Below are 23,357 nucleotides of genomic sequence, written 5' to 3'. Positions count from 1 at the left end.
AATTTCATCCTTATCTTCTCTTACGCTTTAGCAACACTCCTTCAAGAGAAGTCTTTCATCACAATCTCTGTCTGTCAAGGTCAAAACACAATACAACCTTATATTCCGCTTCGTGAGCTTCTCCAGGGCCCGAGAAAAAAATGGAAGCAGCTGACCTGCAACGTGAACGAGCATAAATTCTTACTTTGCAACATTCTGTGTAAAGCCATCTGTGAGAAGTTGGTTTTTGCACGCCATGTTTGTATAGTGTTTGCGTGATATTAAAAAAAGTTTGTTTAAGGGACGTTATTGTTCTAAGTACAACCGAAAGATAGGTGAAAATCGCAAGTTATGGTAAGCTATGAAAAATAACTCGCGCCACCACCGTGCACTGCTAAGACTAACGCCCAGGACATCAAAGATGACATTGCAAATGTCATTGATGAAATCACTGATGACATCACATGTGTATGTACTTTTCATGGAATTTGTGTACTAGGGATTGTTATTATAATGTTGCGAAAAAAGTGTCAAGGATATTGCAATAAATATCATACCGTTATTAGTGCTTTGAACGATGCATTGATATAAATAGCATTGTATTATGGGATTCTATCTAGTATACTGAGCTACTAATGGAGAAACATAGCATTGTGTGCAGAGTACAAGATGAAAGTATAATATTTGTAATGTTAATATGTTGAATAATGAAATGATAATTGTCCTGAAATGTTCGAAAATTCACAAAATGGGGGTGTTCTGCGGATGTTATTCGTATTGTGTGATTGCTTAGCTGTATGCAATGAGGGAATGGCACAGAGAGTAAAGTGGACGCCGTCCGCGGACACCGCGGCTGTTCATGGACAGGGCGTGCTACATCTGGGTTTTTCCAGGAAATCCAACATGGAAAGAAGACTGTACAGATCAGCCAATCAGATGTCGAGGTTGTGGATTTGTGTTGAAAGAGACTGTGTGTGGTGAAGATGGCAGAAGTAGAGAAAGTCAGGGTGTTGGTGCTTGGAGATATGTTTGTGTATGGTTTACAACAGTACGCTCAATGCAGGCATGTTGCAAAGAACTTTGATGTGAAAGGAGTGGTGGTGGTGTGGAGCACTGTGCCTGATTGCAATGTACAGGGAATTGTACAAGTTTGTGAGGATATGGCCACGATGAACAGTCCGCATGTGGTAGTTTTGCACTATGGCGCTTTCCATTTGGGCAACGTCAGTGCCCCTACTTTGTTGGCTGATTTGGAACGCTTGGTTCAAGCCGTAATGAAGATCCTTCCAAATGCGAAAGTAATTTTTTCTGGATTACTACCTAGGGCAATATGGGACAATAGTTCAGTTTTTTGTCTTCAGCAAAACAATGCTAGGTGTGTCATCAACCGAGGCATGTGTGCCTTCATGCTTAGAGCTGGTATGTTCTTCTGTAATAATGAGAATATTGATGCCAGTAATGCTGTTAATTTTAAAGAAGATGGCATTTCTTTATCTTTTACGGGAAATGCCTTTCTATTTTGGAATGTAAGGGTTGCTTTGGAGAAGGTTATGTGAAGATTTTAGGAGTAAAGTAAGAAAAAAAACAAGAAACAAAATACAAAACAACAGGTGTCTGTCAAGCATCTGTAAAAAAAACAAAAGAAAACGGCTCTTTTCAGAGCCAACTTCAAAGGGGAAATGGGGCACACTATTTAAATTTACATTCAACACGCTCAGATTTTCCATATGTCCGCGGACATGGCGGTAGTCCGCGGACATGAAAATCACTACAAGGGGGTTAGTATGGTCTATGTTACATGTATATGAAGTCAGGGATATTATGGTTAAGTTGTGCTACTAAAACCCTATGAAATTCAGTGAAAAAACTTTGTTAAAGGGACATTATGGTTAAGTTGCGCTACTAAAAACCTATGAAATTCAGTAAAAAAACTTTGTTAAAGGGACGTTATGGTTAAGTTGCGCTACTAAAAACCTATGAAATTCAGTGAAAAAACTTTGTTAAAGGGACGTTATGGTTCAAAGTAAAACCGTAAACCCCCTGAAATTCGGCAGTTATGGTAACATAAGCAACCGTAACTCGCATGACCGTGCACTGCTAACACTAACACCCAGGACATCAAAGATGACATCACAAATTTAAGGGGTTTTTGGATTGGGTAGGGGGTCGCGGGGGGTTTCCCCCGCATATATGTCCTAATTGACCTTCTAAATTAGGACAATTCTCCCAAGGTCAATTCTCCTGAGGTCAATTGTGAAAATGTCAATTGGTATACAACCGGAAATAAGACAGGGCCTTAGGGCTCAGATTAAATGTTACATTATTTTAATGAAGGTCGGATGATTCAGTTACTGTAAATACATGGCAGATTCAATATGAATTCACAGGTAAAATAGTGCAGGGCCTTCGGACCCAGATATGTTAATTTAAATGCACTTCCTTTGCAATATAAATGCACAGGGAATAATAGTCCAGGGCCGTATGTGCCAGATTGCTTTTATTAATTTAATTTTTATTATTATTAGTGCTTTATTTGTTTTGGTTGTTAAGCACAACATTTTAAATATAATCATTTACATGACATAATTTCACATTAAATATTAGATAAGAAAAATCAGAGAAATATACAAAAATACACACCCTTAAAACAAGCAACATCAGTGAGGTTTCCACTCTAAAAATTACATACAAAATATATTTATGTATTTATTCCAATTTACAGTAAATGAATTAGTCAACATTAACACAATACATATCTTGATTTCGTTTTATACTCCTATCTCACCACAATGTGACCAGTTGAGGTTTCCACTTGTTTATGTTGGTAAATCTTGCCCTCAACCCAGTATTCTGGCACCCGAGCAATGTGTTGAGCTGAGGCTGAGGATAGTTATTAAGACATATGTAAGTGATTCTAAGACATCATGCTACAATGATCAGTAGAACATTTCTGATATTTCTTTAAGTAATGCTCTCAATTAATATCAGTGCATATCAACACTAGTATGTCGCAAAACATTACATAATGAAAGCCCTGGTCAATAGCTCTAGAGTTGGATGCAAGTACACTCACCAGTTTAACACCTTTCCTCAGGGTTCGGAGAGCACACCTACACATTGAGGCTGGGGTGCACAACACATCCATATACTTTGATAAATTAAGTATATTATCGGGTGGAATTTAGTTGTCATCTTTCCTAGATACCCCTTTGGACCGCTATGTTTCATGGGATACCTGAGACAGTAGGGTCAATGTGAATCTTTAATGCAAGCAGATAATGAATAGTTGGGATTTTTAAAGATATTTGCTTTGCATTAACAATCCTGGTCCACATTTGATCTTGATTTATTGTTATAAATTTGCCAAAATGTTTATGAAATAATTATTTTCTTAGTGATAACAATTGTGGGCATTCTACAAACAGATGTTTTAATGTTTCCATTTGGTTTGTATCATTGCAGAACCTACATGTTGTAATGCTATTTTTACTGTCGTAAGCCATGGGTTAAGGCGTATTCTCATTAAAATTGTGGAATATTTGTTATCTGGGAATTTTATTAGATAGATTGGGATTTGATGAAGTGCTTTCAAATAAAATTCTCCTGTTTTAAGGATTGTGTAAGTATTGCACTTATCCCAAGTTGGACACCAGTCCCACAGCCATAGTTTTGTTTTTGCCCTATCCGGCTTCTCAACAAGTAGTTGTTCACTAATATCTCAACTTTTTAACATTGTCATACAGTACATTTCCCACGTGTTTAAGGATCTGTCCTTCTTTCATTTTAATGCAGCAGAGAGAAGCGGAAGTAAGTTTGCCTGGTTTGTCTGTACCATAATACATTTTCTAAACAAAGATAGGGATTGCCAGGCTACCATGGCATTTAACGAGACCAATCCCAACTCATAACAAAAAAAAGCAATTGGTGTGCTTTTGGTAGCGATAGTAACTTTTTCCAATATATGCCTTCTAGCAGATGCCAATTTGGGTGTTTCTCCGGAAGTTTGGCCTTTACCCATATACAATTACTGGACCAACCTTTTGTTTATAGAAATTAATCAGCGGGGCATGAGGGAATTTTCCAAACTTGGTTTGTATTTGTGATGACAATGTCTGCATTCTGAATCACAACTCAGTTTGATATGTAGATCAGTAAATTGTTGTTAATATTGTGTCCAAAATATCGGAATTCATTAACTATGTTAACTTCAAGTGACTTAATTGTCCATTTAAACTGATGCTTAGATTTGCTTTTTTCATGTATGCATTATCATGATGTTAGATTTCTGGGTGTTGATCATCAAGCAATTGGATAGCGCATATTTTTCCAAGGTGTTAATTTTTCTTTGGTGCACTATTGGGGTTTGGTCAATTATAACGAGGTCGTCAGCATATAAAAGTCATGATATCAACCATTTGCCAACTTTAGGGGGAAACGAACGAGGAGCATCTAAGGATATGTTAATGTCCTTAATATAAAAGTTGAAGAGGGTAGAAGCTAGCATACAGCCTTGTTTAAGGCCAGAGTGCGTTAGAATGGGTTTCGTCGTTGATTCCAAGATGGCGGCCGAGCCAGGCAGACGTGCGTGAGCGTAGCTCTGTCCCCCAGCTCGGGCCGCGACAATAAAGCACAATAATTTAGGCGGTCACCGAGCCATCCGAGAGGTGCCACATCCCCCCGGAAGGTGAGACAGGGGAGACAACTCCCACAGAAGTGAACCACCCGGCGGTTGCGGCCCTGAAGACCCAGCCGCGACAACTTCCACGCTGGCGAGGAAGCCACAGAGAGAGCCGCCCTTCGGGGCCCACTAGCAGCAGAGGAAAACACGCTGGGCAGTTCCGTGGAGGACCCGAAGAGCCGAGCAGAAACTCCGACAGCCCGCGAGGCCCGCGTACATAGGAGTCAACCCAATCTGGAGATGTCGCAGCGCTGGAAAGGAGAGGAGACGGGCGCCGGAGGAAGCCACAGCAGGAGAGCGAGGCCCACACGGCGGGAGAGACGGGATACCAGGCCCCCCGGCGCCGATCGGAGGGAGAAGGAGGCTGTGGAGACAGCAGAGACAGCGGTCTGAGCACAGCGGACCTCCAGATCCAGAGGAGCCCAGCAGAGGTGCACCCATAACGCAGGTACGTGCCAGGGGCGAGATCCTGGGACAGACGAGGAGGGCCGCCCCCCCATACAGACAAAGGCGATGGGCCCCCAAGGAGCAAAGGGGAGCGCACGGGGGACGGGGTAGAGAAGGAAACCCCCCCTCACCCCGGACAAGAACGGGGGAGGGGAACCCGGCGCTCCACTCTGGAGTTTGCGAGAGCCCGGCCCCCCCCATGAAGCAAGAAATAAGGACCCAGGCCCGACCGGCGACATCAAGGCGGGCCGGCGGGAACTCCTTCAGCAAAGAGGGCACACCAAGAGAGTGAAGGCCTCTACCTAGGGAACAGGCAGAAGCCCCGCAAGGGTCAAATTTACAGGGACACTGAAACCGCAAAAGACACGAAGAAGGGACCCCAGGAAAACAAGAAGAGACACCTAAAGGGAGAAACACAGGCCCCCAAGACCGTGCTCCAACGCGCGGTGGGGAACGCGCCACAAAGATAGAAAAAGAGAATCCTAAACTCCATCAAGCACCCCATAGCGCGGCTGGTACTCTGTCAGAGATACGCAGCCGACAACAACTCCACACATTACAGAGGACCCAACGACGAAGCGGCAGAAGGGGGCAAGAGACATACACATGTCAAGACCTAGAACGAAGAGTGGGACCCAGGCAACAGCAGCAAGCAAAAGCGGTTCCAGGCTAGACCAAGACCTGGCCCAAATCTGGGGATTGGAAAATCATATACCAAAGTGATCAAACAGACAGAAAAATAAGGGGGTAGACCCAGCTGATCAGAAAGAAGAGGCAGAAATGGCCTCAAGGGACGACATGAAAACATGGTTCAAGGAGTTCCAGGAACAGTTCATCGCATCGACCCAAACACAGTTCGGCAACATGAAGAGAGAACTGAAACAAGCGGTCCAAGAACTGAAAAAGGACATAGAAAACCTTGAGGCGAGAACAGACAATCTAGAAAGGTCGGTCCAGAATATGGATGAAGAAGTCCTCCAATATGCGGAAGCACAAAATCGACTCCCACGCCTAGCACAGGAACTGGAAACGAAACCCACTGCGAAGACTTGGAAAACAGGTCCAGAAGATCGAACTCCAGAATTAAAAATATGCCAGAAACAGTAGCCAACAAAGACCTACGCACAGCGATTCAGCAAGTATTCCAAGAAATATTGCAAGACGGGACAGGGGACGCAATCCACATCGATAGGATACACAGAGTAGGACCTCGAAGAACTAGGGAGCCCGGATAACACCCAAGGGACGTATTAGTGGCCATGACACTGTACGCCCAAAAGGAACAAATCTTAAATAAAGCCAGAACAATGGAGCAAATTAGAATAAACGATAAGGAAATCCAGCTTTACCAAGACTTAGCCCAATCCACGCTCAGAAAAAGAAGAGGAATGAGCCAGCTTACAAAACTCCTCACAGAAAAACAAATCCACTACAAATGGACATTCCCTTTTGGCCTTCTCTTCACATGGGAAGAAAAGCAACATTGAATACTCACCTGCGAGGAAGGCCTAACGATATTGGGATGCCGGGAACAGGAACCAGAGAGAGCAAAGACCAGGAAACCCCAAAGGCAAAGAAGACAGCTGAGGGGATGGCAAACTGAGCAACGGAAAACAAGACCCCAATCCCGCAAGCTGGAGAAAAGCTAAGACACCCCAAGCAGTCAGCACGATCGCAAAATCAGACGGAGGGAGAGGCAAAGATTGAACAGACAAATCAGACAGGGCAGGTGCCGACGAGTAGGCGCGGCAGATTCATGGGACGGCCATGGAATCCGTACCACTAGCAGGGTTTAGGAACCCCTGCGAACAGTTAACCCTGAGATGTTAGAGGGCATGGAGCAAAGGGGCAACGCCGGAGCAACCATCGGGCCCAGCGCCCTCCTCAGGGACAAAGTTGGGGGGAGAAGGAGGGAGGGGGGAAAGGGGGTTGAGGGGGATGTTTATAGGGGAAAAGACTCCACCACCAGTTTGTTAGCTCACCACAGGGACCCACAAAGGAAAACCAATAAGAAAACGAAGACTAACCCGGAAGAATGGGGCTGAAAGTCTTAACATACAACATCAGAGGACTGAAAACGCCGGTAAAACGGAAAAAACTGGAACATTTCCTGCACAGAGAAAAATATGATATAATCACGCTCCAAGAGACACATATACAGAAAAATAGGAGAGGCCTCCTTTGGATTAGGGGCTACAATCAAATCATCCAATCTAACGATGACGGGAAAAAGAAAGGAGTACTTATTGCCTTCGCAAATCACCTACAGATCCAGATCAAAGAGACACAAACAGACAAGAACGGTCGCTATGTCTTCACAAATGTCAAGATAGACAACCGCCAATTATCAATAGCCACTCTGTATGCCCCAAACACTGGACAAGAGGTCTTTATCAAGGACACAATCAACAAATTAGAAAACTTCACAGAAGGGGAGGTGATCCTCACCGCAGACTTCAATCTAGCATGGAACCACAAAGAAGATCGATCGAACCCCAAAAGTAACCAAATAGGATCTCCCTCTCAGGCGCTGAAACAGACGATGCAGAGCCAAGCCCTAGAGGACGTATGGCGCAGACTTAAAGGATCAACGGAAGGATACACCTACCACTCGCACGTACATGACACCAGCTCCAGGATAGACTATATTTGGCCATCAGGGACCCTAGTCGGAGAAATACGGGACATAGAAAGAGGCCTAATATCACTCTTGGACCACACCACGTTGCAGATTACACTCCCCATATTCATGAAAAGATCGAATCTATGGAGATGGTCGCTCCTTAGAGACATAATACAAGACCCAGTGTCAAAAGAAGCTATCAGAGAAAAGATAGAGGAATACTTCGAGTACAACGACACCCCGGATGTCTCCAAAAGCACAACATGGGAAGCATTCAAAGCAGTAATGAGGGGCCATCTAATTGCATTAAAGGCACAGAAAGACAAGTTATCATATATATGGGAAGATGAACTGGGGAAAAAACTGGTAGAAATAGGGGAAGAAATGGTCAAGAATCCCTCCAGGAAAGTAAAGAGAGCACATAGACATATCTAGAGCCAGCTAGACTTGATCAGGACCAAAAGAGCAGAAACGCAATTAATGCACACAAAACACTAGTACGTGATGAAATCAAACAAAGCCGACAAACTACTAGCAAGACAGTTAAAGGGTAGACGACAGGAGCAAACGGTGCAAACACTGAAAGACGAACAAGGAACAGAGAAAACACAAATGAAAGACATAAAAGAAGCATTTCAAAAGTTCTACCAGAACCTGTACTCTTCGCAACATCCGAGGGAAGAAGAACAAGCAGCCTTTCTGAAAGAAATCACTCTCCCGACGGTATCCCCATCTGAAAAAGAGGCCTTAGAGGAGTCCATCACGCCGGAGGAGGTAGGGAAAGCAATAAGAGATCTCCCCAAGAATGAAGCCCCAGGCCCAGATGGCTTCACCGCAGCCTTCTACAAAACATATGCGGACGTACTGACCCCCCATATAACCACATTATTCAACACCTTCAAGACCTCGAACAATATCACGGCTTCAGTGAACGAGGCTAAGATACTCGTCTTCCACAAAAAGGGAAAAGATACAGAAAACCCTTATTAATGTCGATGCCAAACTCTACACGAAGGTTCTTGCAAACAGGCTGGATCCTTTGCTCCCCAAACTGATACATCAAGATACATCAAGAACAAGCTGGCTTCATCCCCAGCTGGAAAACCCACGACAACATAAGACGTATTGTACATCTCATAGAGAAGGCAGGGATCATGAATATCCCATCGGCAATAATTTCGCTAGATGCAGAAAAAGCCTTCGACCGCGTCGAATGGTCAATGCTATTCGCGACCCTTAAGAAAATGGGCATGGGAAACGAATTCATAAACATGATCCATGCCAACTACAATGCACCGACGGCCAGGATAGCAGTCAACCGGGAACTCTCGAATCCCATCAAAATCGGAAGAGGCACACAAAAGGGATGCTCCCTGTCACCACTGCTGCATGCGATTTTTCTAGAACCCCTCCTGGTGAAAATCAGAGCGACCCAAGACATCAAGGGTATAGAAATGGGAGGACACACACACAAGACAGCCGTATATGCCGACAATATGGTGATGGCAATCACAGAACCAAGCAAAACCCTCCCACTCCTCATCCAACTAATAGACAAATATGGGGACATCTCGGGGCTGAAAATTAACAAGCAGAAATCAACAGTAATGGCACTAGCTGGAAACAAAGGAGAGATCCACAAATTAACAAAAGACCTACAACTACAAACGGCAGAAGAAGGCGTGAGGTATCTAGGAGTGACACTGACACCCAAGATACAAAACCTGTACGCGGGGAACTACACAAACCTCTTAGAAGCTGTGAAAAGAGACCTAAACAGATGGAACCCGCTGACAATCTCTTGGTGGGGCAGAATAACTGTAATCAAGATGACGATTTTGCCCAGATTGCTCTATTACTTCCAAGCACTCCCCATAAGGATTCCGACATCTTTCTTCAAGTCACTCACCAAAATAATCACCAAATACGTATGGCAAAACAAAACACCAAGAATCTCACAACAGGCGCTCACAGCTCACAAATCAGATAGAGGAATGGCGCTCCCCCATTTCAGGAAGTACTACGAGGCGGCCCAACTATGGGTAATCAACGAATGGATCGCAGACACTTCAGAAAAATGGTGGGAGGCACAGGATAGAGCTGTCGCAAGATCGAAGCTGCGTCACCTCCTGTGGAAGAGACCTGAGCACAGGCACAAAAACATAAAGATCAGCGAAGTCATGAGCTCTACCATGCAAATCTGGGATAGGGCCACCAAGAGAGAAACCCTAACGATAGACCCGGCCCCTTTCATACCACTGCTCGACAACCTGGACTTCCCCCCAGGGATGGCGAAAGGGTCATTCCAGAAATGGAGAGACACCAATTGCTCAAAAGTGGGAGACATGTTTGTGGGCCAACGGATCAGATCCTTCACGGAATGTCAGGATTTGCTGGGTCTCACGGAGAAAGACAGATAGCAGTATGAACAGATCCACCACTGGCTCACAACCCCAAGAATAACGAAGGCCATGACAAGGGATCTCACCCCATTCGAGTCATACATACTGACCCAAACTGGAGAAAAGAAGTTTGTATCAACCCTCTACAAATTTATAAACGCACAAGAAGAAAATATTACATGGCAATACATGAAAAAATGGGAAACAACATTGGGAAAACAAATCATGAGGAAGCAGTGGATATATGTGTCGCAAATAATCCCCAAGTGGACCCGGGCAATTCAAACAAGGGAAGCATGGACTAAAGTGATGGTGAAATGGCACTATACCCCAGAAAGACTTCACAAAATGCTCCCCACAGCTCAAAGGAACTGCTGGAGGGGGTGCGACACCACAGGCACATGGAGACACATCTGGTGGGACTGTGGAGAACTACAACCATTTTTGGCGGAAGTGAAAACGCAAATGCAGGAAATGTTCGATGGAACGGCAAATCTAGCAGATGAGATCTGGATGTGTGGCATGTGGGCCCCCGGAGATAGGACTCTTTCCAAGATGCAAAAGCGGAACTTTAAGGGGCTCCTAATAGCAGCGTATAATAGCCCAGAATTGGGAAAAAAAAGTCCCCCCCAACTACACAAGAATGGCTTCACAGGATATGGACCTATGTAGCAATGGAGAGAATCACATATAATCTCCAAGGGGACAGACAAAGATTTGCTACAGACTGGGGAGAGGTTAAAGAATTCCTTCAAAGTGACTATATGATACAGCGCTGCCCACACAACATCCGCATCCTGGACATGTTTACTAGTTAGATCCGAAGCATACAAGGGACACAAAGGACCTGCAAGGACGCTAACACCGGTTGGGAGGGAGGGGGGAGGGAAAAGGGGTTTGGGGACAATTTTGAGTCCCTATGTTAATGTTTAAAGAAATGCCAATAAAAAATATAAAAATTAAAAAAAAGAATGGGTTTTGTCAGTAATCCATCATGTGTTAATTTAATTCTGATGGATGTATTTGAATAAAATTGATGTATCAGATTTAAAATGTGGGTAGGGTAGCCTGCATCTATTAGTTTAGTCTACAATAGGTCTCCGAAGGCTTATTTAACATCTATAAAGGCTAAGAACATAGGTTGTTTGGAAGAAATTGCTTGTTTTTTATAGCACAGAAAAGAAGCAAGTTAACAGTTGTTCCCAGCCCTTTAACAAATCCTGACTGGTGGCAATCAAACAAATTTGCTGTATTAAGCCATTCACTAAGGTCTCTCAGCACTAATCTTGCAAAAAAAAAACCATATGTCCAATAGGGCAATAGTACGATAACAACCCCTATTGCAATATTCGTTCTCAATACTGCAGCTCAATAGTGCCAGTCTCCCGCAGGCCATCAGCGACCACAAAGTTGGTCTTAGTGTATGGCAGCTGCACTGAAGGTAATTCATAACTGCTGCTTGTCACTCCCACCACATGCATGGGGGTATGGAATGCAGGTGTCATAATCAGAAGGGAAGAGAAAGAGCAATGCAGTAGCACATTTGGAATGTCTCCTTTCCATGGCACAACTAATAACTCCCTTTAAGATCGTTGTTTCTAGCATATTTGCTTTGACTTAAATGGTCAGTCCAGGAACGTTAATGGATGTGTGGCTTGTCAGTAGAAATGAGGTTTAAGTTGTAGATGTCATTGGTTAGGAAACATATGTTCTCCCAGAATCCTCATCACAATCCATTAGGATGAGGATATATTCAATGTAGGATTCCCAGCATACCATGTGATAGTTCAGAAAGCCGAGGTGTTGCCAGACTTGTAGTAAGTTAATATGTCCTGAATAGAGATTGGCACACCTGGGGAAACTTTGACCCGTTGCTGAACCTTGAGCTTGTCTTCACAATCCAAAAATGTTTATGATTCAGCATGAAAGTGAAGTTTTGGATGATCATAGCATTGTGTTCCATGTAGACTGCTGACATTGTAGAAAGACAAAATATTGCAGTTTCTAGGCCTAAATGTCATTTCATGATGATATAGAGGGAGGCTACATCAAGTGTGAATAGTTGATATGTGTTTAGATATGCTATGTCTTTCTGGCATAGTACCACTTTGATACCTGAATGTATAAGGCCTATGAGATGCTTATGGACAATATTTTCTACGGTGGATTCAGTTAGTGACACCATGCTGATGCTTATGGACAATGGCCCTCATTACGACCCTGGCGGAGTGGGTTACCGCCAGCGGTAATCGTGGCGGACCCGTCCGCCCTACTACGAGTTCCCGTAGCGCCATGGAGCCTTTCTCCGCCTGGTTTTACCGGGCGGAGAAATCCATGGCGCTAAGGGACCTCGTTGTTAATTACGCCACCGTACTTTACGGTGGCGTAATTAACGCCTTCCCCACTCCCATTATACCCTATGGGGCAAGAATGGGAATGGGGAAGGGCAAAATGGGGATTGGGGATTTACCGCTCCGCCAAGGTCGGCATGGGGTGGAAAATCCGCCAACCCCCATGGCGCTATCGGCAGCTTTCCGCCGTGCTCCGCGGTGCATTTAGCACCGCGAATTCCGCCAGGGTCGTAATGAGGGCCAATGTATTATAAGGTGACTTCAGTTAATGACACCATGCCGATGTGTATGGACAATGTATTCTATGGTGGCTTCAGTTAATGACACCATGCTGATGCGTATGGACAATGTAGTCTAAGGTGGCTTCAGTTAGTGACACCATGCTGATGCTTATATACAATGTATTCTACGATGACTTCAGTTAGTGACAAAATGCTGATGCTTATGGACAATGTGTTCTAAGGTGTCTTCAGTTAGTGAGACCATGCTTATGTGTATGGGCAATGTGTTCTAAGGTGGCTTCAGTTAGTGACACCATGCTGATGCGTATGGACAATGTAGTCTAAGGTGGCTTCAGTTAGTGACACCATGCTGATGCGTATGGACAATGTAGTCTAAGGTGGCTTCAGTTAGTGACACCATGCTGATGCGTATGGACAATGTAGTCTAAGGTGGCTTCAGTTAGTGACACCATGCTGATGCGTATGGACAATGTAGTCTTAGGTGGCTTCAGTTAGTGACACCAGGCTAATGCTTATGGACAATGTATTCTAAGGTGGCTTCAGTTGGTTGACCTCAAGCAAAGGTATCCATGCCACCTGTTTTTCTTTGCATTCATTAAGTTGTAGTTTAGGGACCTTATTTCATGAGATGGTACTGTCTGATTGGCTGGCTTCTACATCTGAGGTACCTAGTCTGGAGATGGTGAAGTGGGCATTGTGCCACATGTCTCTTTAGGTTTGCCACCAAATCCCTGATAGCTTCTAGCTTGAGCTATCAGATGCGCTTGGGTTTCTTTCATTATTTACCCCTGGTGTAATAACTTGAGAAGCACACCTTCTTTCAAGGCCATTTAGGGTCATTTCACTTTTTATTTGTTTCTGTTTATCTTATTAACAGTATTTTAGTCCTGAAGAAGTGTCTCTGTATCGCACACAACAGACTAAATTACTAAATGCAACGTATCATCTATTATTAAAATGTTTTCTCCTGCATCAAAAACACTACTTGGCTCGGTGATTCCATTCCCGCTAAAGCCACTCTTGTTGTTCCCCGGACTATGACATTTTTCAAGTTGATTGCGATAACATGAAGGGAGGGGGCGTTGCCCTGTTATACAAGGCCAAATATCAGTGTCATGTGTCGCCTCATGATCGGCCCGATGACTGTGAATCCCTAGTGGCCAAATTAAAGCTTGATGACAACACCTCTCTTACCATTCTGGTCATTTATAGGCCCCCCAGACTCCTCCCGTTATTTGAGGAGCATCTTTTTAACAAAACCACTAATGTCAACTCACCAGTTATTCTCCTTGGGGACTTCAACCTTAGGGCCAATGTGTCTACAGACAAAGCCGGTCAGTCACTACTCGCAGCGCTTAATTCCATTTGGTTCACCCAACAGGTTAAAGAACCCACCAACCTGGGAGGCCACATTCATGATGGGATCCTACTCCATCAGGTCTCCGCTTCCGCTCCCATCTTTCCTTGTCCTTGATCCGATCACCATGTCCTGACCTCTTTTGCAAATCTCCCAGGCCCCACCCCCAGAGTCAATGTCCTTCCAAGACAGTCCTTTAGGACTAGAAGCATTAAGTTGGGCCGTATTGAGGATTATAACACCACTGATCTTGCACTTCATCTCACAAACACCCTGGGTGAAGTCATGGACAACCTAGTGCCCCTTACAACCAGATGTGTAAAGCCTGAAGCCTTTACCAAAATCTGGTTTAATAATGACATTCTGACCCTCAGACATCTTAGGAGATCTGCCCAACGAACTTGGTGGAAACACTTTCCTTCTATAAACTGACAGTGAAGAACATCAAGGCCACTGTTATCAAGGCCAAATATTCCTACTACAATAACAGAATTCCACAGACAAATTCAAACTCCAAGGAATTGTTTGCCATCTTGCATGACTTTAGTAGCAAACCTTACACCAAAGCTGCACCGCCTGAGGACTCTGCCTGGTGCCAAACAATTCACGACACGTTCATCACTAAAGTTACCTCTCATCTGCAGTTCAGCACACCTCACAATAACCAAACTGGTATCCCTTGCCCCTCCCTTGCAGGCACAGGACGACGCTTCATCACGACTGCCAAACCCCAACCATCTTTTCCTTTCACCCCCAGTACGGTGGTTGAAATTACCAAGATCATATCGAGTATGAAGTCCACCTCTTGCAAGGGTGACTCCTGTCCCTCAAGGCTTATTGTCAGCTGCCTTAACAATATAGGGCCATGGGTAACCAAACTTGTTAATCAGTCTTTTCCCAGGATAACTCAGGGGAAACGTGCTCGCCTTGGAAACAAGACGACATGAAGCAACACAGGTTCGATCCCCGGGTCCGCACTTAGAAACCTATGGTTAATAAGCGTGTTATAAATACGCAACTAAGACACCAGACACCAAAAAAAAATCCTGTAACAGCGCCTCAATGCCCCTGGGCCTGTGTGAGCGCTTTAAAAATGCAAAATAAAAAAGAATACAAAAAGGGTGTGTGTCCCATGACCTTAAAGAAGTCTGGATAACTCCCCGACTTAAAAATGACAACCTGGATCCCCTTCAGCCAAAATATGATTGCCCAATTACCAATGGCTCGTTCTTCCTCAAGGTTATGGATCGAGTTGCATATCTGCAACTTCAGAAATTCATCGAGTAAAACGCATGCTGTGCCCTCGTCGATTTTGCTTTCGGGCTCGACATGGCACAGAGACCGCCATGCTCAACTTTAAATCAAATCTTTCCTCTATCATCGATGAAGGCCACGCAGCCCTTCTTATGCTGCGTCAGCTTTCCGATGCCTTCGACCTGGTCGAGCATGAATTGCTGGCAACCAGGTTGCAATCTTTGGCTGTTCGACTACAGCTACTCAGTGGCTCGGCTCCTTTCTGGACACCCTGTACTGCCAGGGTTGCCATGGATGATGCCTGTTCCTCCCCCGAATTACTCACCCACGGGGTTCCCCGGGGTTCCCCATGGCTCCTCGTTGTCACTCATGCTGTTTAATATTTACATCCTCCCCCTTCTGGTGATGCTTGACCTGCTATCCAGGTGAGCCAAAACGGGGCAGTAAGAGCAGTCCTGGGTATTCCCAGACGGCCATTCCATCTCTGAAGCAAGGAGAATGCTGCACTGGCTGCCCATGAGGCAGCGTGTTTCGCACAAGATCTTGACTCTCACCCACGATTCCTTGACCAACGATGCGCCTGTCTATTTTACAGAGCGCCTGAATCAATATCTAGCCTCACACTCTCTCAGATCACAAGACCACGCCAAACTTGTTCAACCCAGATTCCGCCTGAGCAAGTACGGGGGTACAAGCTTTGATATTCTGGCACCTGTTAAATGGAACGCCATCCCCCTTGAACTAAAAAAAATACAAACCAACACTTAGTTCAAAAAGAGGCTGAAAACCTTTCTTTTTAATGCACCCTCAATCTAAATCCTCCTTCCTTCTCTTCTGACGTCCACTTTCTCTTGTCTTGCCTTGTTTGTTTGATGTGTGCCCTGAGGTCCTCGGGCAAGTTGGCATGTTTACAAAAATTTCAAAATAAATAAATACTGTGAAGCCTTAAGAAACACACACATTAAACACTAGATCAACGTGTTTTGATGATATATTTTCCATACTGTGAATTTCTTCTTTTCTCACAATATTATATACCAGCAGGGTGGGGTCACCTCTTCTACACAGAGAGTGATATGTTATTTGATACTTTTATATCATCTATTGCCATCAGTATCGCTTCACAGTGCTGTGGTAGATGAACACCCTTCGGAAGACCGTAGTCTGTGCAAACGTGAATAAAAGAAGCAATACAATGCGAACAAAGAGTAATTGACATTCCATGATAATCAGAGATGACTAGGTTGAAGCATTTTCATTCATGCACCAAAGTGGAAAGGCATGAGGAAAGACTGCTATGTCAGTGCCTATGTGACAGCTGGACAGAACTTTTTGTGAGACTCAGCTTTATTGTATGGATTGCAGTGCGAGAGAGGGAAAGGGTAGAATAAATAGTCTATCAGTCCCTAGGGCAACTGTCTACAGTTGAGGGCTCTGCTCTACTTTTCATGCAGAACACATGCATCAATGGCTAACATGCAGTCAACATGCAAATTACCTGGACAGTATTCGGATAAGAAACAGATACCACCAGCTTAGGTCATTTTGCCTGTAGCAACTCATTATTGTGATAAAATGTAGTATAATGGATCAAACTTGGTGGCGATCATGTTTATTCACCTATATAAAAATACTGAATTTGTCGTATGTAGCACGAAGGTACTGTTCACCAAATGATATACGCTGGGATATCTCGCACTGCAAAAAACTAATTACAGCTTGATACTCAACAGTATTCTTGCAGAAGAGCAATAATATCCTGAGGCAGTGACCAGTGATTTGTATGTTTCCAATAGTGATACATGCATACATTTCATTATAGTATTCTTGGTTGACATTAGGCAGGCTGCACTGGTTCTGCGACTATCGTAAAAGAAGAGTAAGTAAGATGACTGCAGACAGTTCAAGATCATGACAACACGTTTCAGAACATCCCCTGCAACCATGGGCTCACACAAATGTACTCCTTGGTCACTGGCACTAAAACAATATCATAGTATGCTCTCCATGGGCTCACTAAAATTAAGTGCCCTGTATACTGATGAAAATGTAACGGTACACATAGGCAATTAGGCAGAGATTACATATGACTGTTTGGAGCCATGCTCCCATACATCACACAAGCATTAATAGGGTGGATTTGCCTCCTGCGATTCTAGCTTGCCAGTGCTGGGGCCAAGTATGGTCCAGGGGTGTTGTGGGGGCCTTCTAGATCCTCATTTGGCAAGCTGGTGGCAGTGATTCGGTTACTGGCTGTATTTGCCAACTAATTGTCTTTTGCTTGAAATGTGTTATTATGATTTTACTTTTCTGTGACTGGTCCACTTTTCTTTCCTTTCTATTTTTCTTTCCTAAGAGAACTAGAGCTGCCAAGTGGAACAGTGCACATGATTACAATGTACATTGTCTAATAATGACACATGTTTTATCTTTATTCTATTGCAGTGGGTATTTTAAGCATCCTGAGTATCAGTAACATTACCATGGATTCAGTCTCTCTCAATTGGTACCCATCAACTGACAACCAATCATCCTACTCGATAGAGGTGGCAGGAGATCCTGCCTCAAGGATCCTAGTGAACAATGTCTCAGTGACCATCCTTGACCTGGTACCTGGAAACTTCTACACATTTTATGTTTCAACTGTTCCTGAAGATGGTGCACTTCAAGAAACACTTAATATTTCATCTTATACAGGTTAGTATTTCCAAATTACTCTGAGGACTATTGCCAGGCTTAAGAATGAGTTTGAAGCACACTTGCCATTATCTCAAGAGGATAGCGAGGATGAGCAATATACTTATGCTAAACAATCAGTATTTTTCAATATTTGCATTTGTTACAACTGAAATGAGTAAAACAATCAAGTCATGTTTAAACTTTCATGAAAGCCAACTGAGCAATAAGTATAAAGAGATTCATGTAATTAAAATATTCAATCATAGATTGTTTAAAGTTAATTACATAAGAGTCTGTGTGCACAGTTGGAATGTACTGTGTTTTTTAAGAGTGTGTTTTGAATGTCTCTGTGTGTGGTTTATGTGTGTTTGTTCTGGTGTGATTGTGGTGTTGTATGAGTGAATGTATGGGTAGTCAGTCTGAGCATATTGGCTATGCGTATTGTGCTGTAGTCAAGGTGCATTCTAAGTGAATATACACAGTGTAAGCAAATTGTGTGTGTTATTTAATTTGCATGCGTAATCCAATAATGCCCACAATTCTGTACACTCAGACCGCATAGCTTTGATTCATAGATACAGATTTTGGATTTGGATCACCAGTTTGGCTTACCCCATTTTCTAAGAGTGTGAGACAGTTTAAAAATATGTGTCCTGAACCATGTTTTTTGGATTTATGGGTAACCAAATGTAAATTTTATCTTGTTTGTGTATTATGTTTTTGTACGAAAATGTCCTTGCATGTTCACCAAATTTAGCACGCTTCGTTGGATATTGCTGGATCCGTGTTTTCACAAATGTGGTGAAATTACTTGTATGAGGTAAAACGTTTCAGAGGATAACCTTCCCACATATTCCTATGTTAAGTGTTGTATGGCAATGTGGCAACGTGGTATCAAAAGTCTTTCATTGCTGTTGTAGGGTAAGACCCAAAAATCAATAATGAAAATAATACAAATGAGTCAATAAAGTGTACCAGAGCAAGAAAAACAAAGCTTTATTGCATGCAACAATGGGCCGGAACAATACAAAATGGTGGTGTTTTCGAAAGTACAGTCACATCACTAAACATTGTTTCAGAATATGTTGAAAATACTGTTTTCTCATTGGTCAATCAGGATTACTCAATAGGGGAATCTGTACAATGCTTAGCCCTGCTGGCCTATCCTAATCCTTGTGACCGTTCATAATAATGACTTCATTGTGGTACCCTTTTAGTTTCCCAGACACATGATTGGATAATCAACATTTTATTATGCTTCATATAATCCTTGGTGTTCGATTGGTGGATCTTCTTTGACATTTCTGGGGTGGGCCGCTTCGGTCATTCTTGACCAATAAAGTTGTGAGGTGTGAACAGTGTGGCAACAATTGTATTCTTTGCATCCTGTCATCATGTGAATTAAACATTCTCGCACTTCAAGCTGCATCAACCGGCAGCATACTATTGCAACATCTGATTGGAAACATGTAACTTCTCTCCTTCCTGTCCCATGATTTACATGCATGTCCTCATGTGATGTGCTCCTAGGCCCTTTCCTCTGGGACCGTGCACCTGTTAGGATTATGTGTGTTTTACCACTGTATGGATGTGTTGTCTGGTGACTACACCTATTCCTATAATTCATTGATGTGCCCTAATCATTGAACAACCTTTATTGCATCTTCTGTGTTGGGCTATGGCCTTTGAACCCCCCTGAGTCCTCTATATTGAGTTGAAGCCACTTCACTCGTTTCCCTCCCCACCTCACTTTCTGACATCTCCTGCAAAAAGAAAAAAGAAAACATAAAAAAAGGTTCCTTTAGGAACCACCTTTCACAGTTACAAAATAGAGATAAAATAATAAGCTTATGGACTTCATCTACTTTACATTTTTCAGTAAAGTAGTTAGATTCAATAAGATTCTCCAACATTTCCATTAGCATTTTCTACTATGCTAATGGAAAAAATTGACAATTGTATAATAGAGAAAAAGAAAAAAGCACAGAAACACATGTCTGTCCCAATCTTTTCTCTCTAGTATACAAGAAAGCCCTTTATTACTATCCACAGTCTCCTCATTCCCCTGTCCAGCCCATGCCTTATTAGAAAACCCAGATTGCACATGCACGCCATCACACAAGACAGCCCTTCTACTCTTTGTGCTGTTATGTTTGTAACACTCCCTCATTGCCTGCTTTAAACCATTCACACATATATCCACCAATCACTTAAAAAAACTCTATCTATAGCCTATCAACATAATAAACTTCCACCCACCAACTGCCATTAACAATGTTCTACAAATCTTTTGCATCTGTATTTCCCATACGTATACAAAAAATTGTACATAGTGCTCCTATAAGTGCACATATGCATTGTGCAATGAGAGAAGTGCATAAATAAAATGGGCAGTGTGGATGGACACGTGTTCATGGGAGCCCATGAGGGAAGTGCCGAGCTATGCCAAGGTGGGAGGCCACTAGCTAACTGCTGGGGCAGAGGAATCCCAAGGGTGGGATACATCTTAACCGTAACATCCCTTTAAGAATGTTTTTTCTGTCAATTTCAATTGAATAGGTTTTTATAAGTGAAAATGTTTCATAATGTTACATCACTGTATAAAAGTTATTAATGATTCCTCTTTTAACATATATGAAAGAAATGTGTGTCGTTATCAGCAGCGTATGCTGGCGATGCAAGTCATTGTTCGATTGCCTAGGGCACGAGGCTCGACTCTGACACCAGCTCCACCAAACCGCCCCTGTTATCCACTGCACCTACCCAGCATCCTACTTCAGTGTCCACTATACCCTCATAATGTAACCAATGGCCAGTGCTCATGGCTTGCATGGCTAGTCTGCACAATCCATTGGGCATGGGCTTCAGCTATGCCGCGTACCTCAATAGGCAAATCAGTAGACATTTGTCCTTCCCGAAGTCCAGGCCCACTGCCCACAGCAGAAATGTTATATGACAATGTTTTTAACTTACGTTTTGACACTTTCAAAAAATTAAAACACAGCACAGATTTTCAAAAGCATCCTTTCAGGTCCTTGCTGACACTCCTCACACAATATTTCTGCAATCCCATTCAGCACTCTGGGCTGCAGCCACAAGCAGAATTTATTTCCCCATTTAAACCTAGAGCTTCTGCCATGCCGCATGCCCCAATAAGTAATCAGAGTAGGCATTCGTCCTTGCCAAGGCCTAGGCCCATTGTCCATTTACCAAACTTATATCACTATTTGTTGTGCTTACATTAGGACACTTTGTAAAAATAAAACACAAAACATATTTGCAAAAGCATGCTTTCAGGTCCTTGCTGATGCTCCTCACACAGGTTTGTTGTAATCCAGTGCAGCACTTCAGGCTGTAGCCGCAAGCACAGTATTTTTTCCCATTCAACCCTAGGGCTTCGGTCATGCTTCATACCCCCATTATAAAATTAGAATACGATTAACAGGTAATTGAAGGGCGGAAGAATAGGTCGATCACTGCGCTTCATCTAGCACTTTACACGTATTACCCTGCTGCTGGTGATGGGGTTCTTTTGTGAAGGTGCCCTTTCTTCTTCAAGTGTTAGGTTTCGAATAGGAGTGTGAGCCCTGTTCACCTGAGTGCTGGGTTATTCAATAGGTAACTGTTGTTGTAATAAAGCAGTCTTCAAAACCATTGTTTGTGCTATATTTCTTGTTAGATGTCAGCCGACACGTGTTTGGACTTTCTAGGGTCATTCTCAGGGCGTATGGATTGTGGGCCAGTCATTGCTGAGAGGTTGTGGAAATGAGTCCAGCATGCAATCCCAATATCTTGTCATGGTATCATCACAAATAAAAGTAGTTAATGATTTGAAGGGGCGTCATGGTGACCACGCGGGCACCTGGTTCAGCATGCTTGGCAATAGTCTGCTGATTAGCATTGTCTCAGAGTGTATATAGCGGTAGTCACAGCGATCTGTTGATACAATCCTGTGCAGCCTTTTGGGCTGTAGCCGCGGGCAGAATTTTTGCCACATGCAGAATTTGTATTCCCATGCAAACCTATCCCAATTTTTTAAAACTTTATCAGATAGCCGTTCCCTGGTGGCCATGCCCACTTTACCCCATTGCCAGTCCCTCCTGGTCATGGCTAGTAGCCAGAGTGTCTGACAATCTGGCCACTTCCAATGGCCACAAGTTATACCTCAGTCACCAAAGGTATATCACTATTTTGTGTACCTACATTATGACACTTTAAACAAAAAATAAAACACGGACACATTTGCAAAACCATGCTTTCAGGTCCTTGACAATGCTCCTTCCATGACTGTGCTGCAAATCCGGCCAAGTTTTATTTTTTGAAAAGTGTCAAAATGTACATATATGTTATAGTCGTATAACTTAGCTCCCACTTCACAAAATCCATTCAGCCTTTCGACAAACATTCAAGGTTGGGTCTATAATCTTTCTAAAATCTTGTGTGCACATTCTTCAAACGGCAACAAAATAATAAGCCATCTACAAAATGTCAAACCTCCTCCAATTTTGCCCCCTCTTCACAAAATCCCACCACACTTTGCAAAAACATGCATATCTGCGTTGTAAATCTTTTTGCAAACTTTTGTGCAGATTTGTAAAATGGCACCAAATGTATAAACCTTTCAAATATTGTGTGACCCGCTTCTAATTTTGCTCCCTCTTGGCAAAACAACACCAAACTTTGTAGAACCATTCAAGGTTGGATTTAGAATGACATCACAGAACCTCAAGCAGTTTAATTGAGTGGCGCCAACGTTATAAGCCATCCAAAAACTGCTTTCACCAACCCTGTAATGAAAAAATATGTATGCATGCCCCCGACCATCTGAGATGTTCGAAAACATCACAGAGCTGTCCCCGACCTGTTCGTGGACTTCGAAGATGAAAATCCACCCATTTATTGGCGTTTCATGGCCATATTCCATCCCATTCTCATCACCCCTCACCTCCCCGGAGATTGTTTCATTAGTTTGACAAGGGCAATGTTGTGTTTTTCAATATGTTTGTACCGCGATGTCCATGGACTACGGCGGCTGTCTGCAAATCCAACATGCTGGGCATTTTCAAAAATCATGCTTTTCACCATCCAATCAGCGGGCACATCCGATGCCCGCGAACCTCATGAAGGCCCATGGGCCAATTGAGAGGTTAGAACGTAAGGTGGGGAGGAAAATGAGGGAAGAGACACCAAGCACTACTATGGAGGGGCAGGTGGATAGGGGAAGGTGTTGCGTGTGTGTTACATCTAAGGTAGGGGGCAATGTTTCTCATGCTCCTTGATTATGGCTTCAAAAGCACTTAGAAATTGCTCCGCCTGCAAAGTGGTGTATTGCAGTATGTTAGGCG

The 23,357-nt window shown here is 43.4% G+C and overlaps 1 protein-coding gene across 1 annotated transcript in view; it reads left to right on the top strand.

Moving 5' to 3' along the window:
• LOC138492814 (receptor-type tyrosine-protein phosphatase eta-like) overlaps positions 1-23,357 on the top strand; it is a 128,623-nt gene that overhangs the window by 62,709 nt on the left and 42,557 nt on the right. Inside the window, exon 4 of the mRNA XM_069620167.1 lies at positions 17,779-18,030. Within this exon, the coding sequence (XP_069476268.1) occupies positions 17,779-18,030 (252 nt within the window). The remainder of the gene's footprint in view (positions 1-17,778; positions 18,031-23,357) is intronic.

The sequence above is a fragment of the Ambystoma mexicanum genome, chromosome 10, assembly GCF_040938575.1.
Source record: "Ambystoma mexicanum isolate Mex_15411 chromosome 10, UKY_AmexF1_1, whole genome shotgun sequence".
In the NCBI taxonomy this organism is placed as follows: Eukaryota; Metazoa; Chordata; class Amphibia; order Caudata; family Ambystomatidae; genus Ambystoma; species Ambystoma mexicanum.
This window is presented reverse-complemented; position numbering and strand designations above follow the sequence as displayed.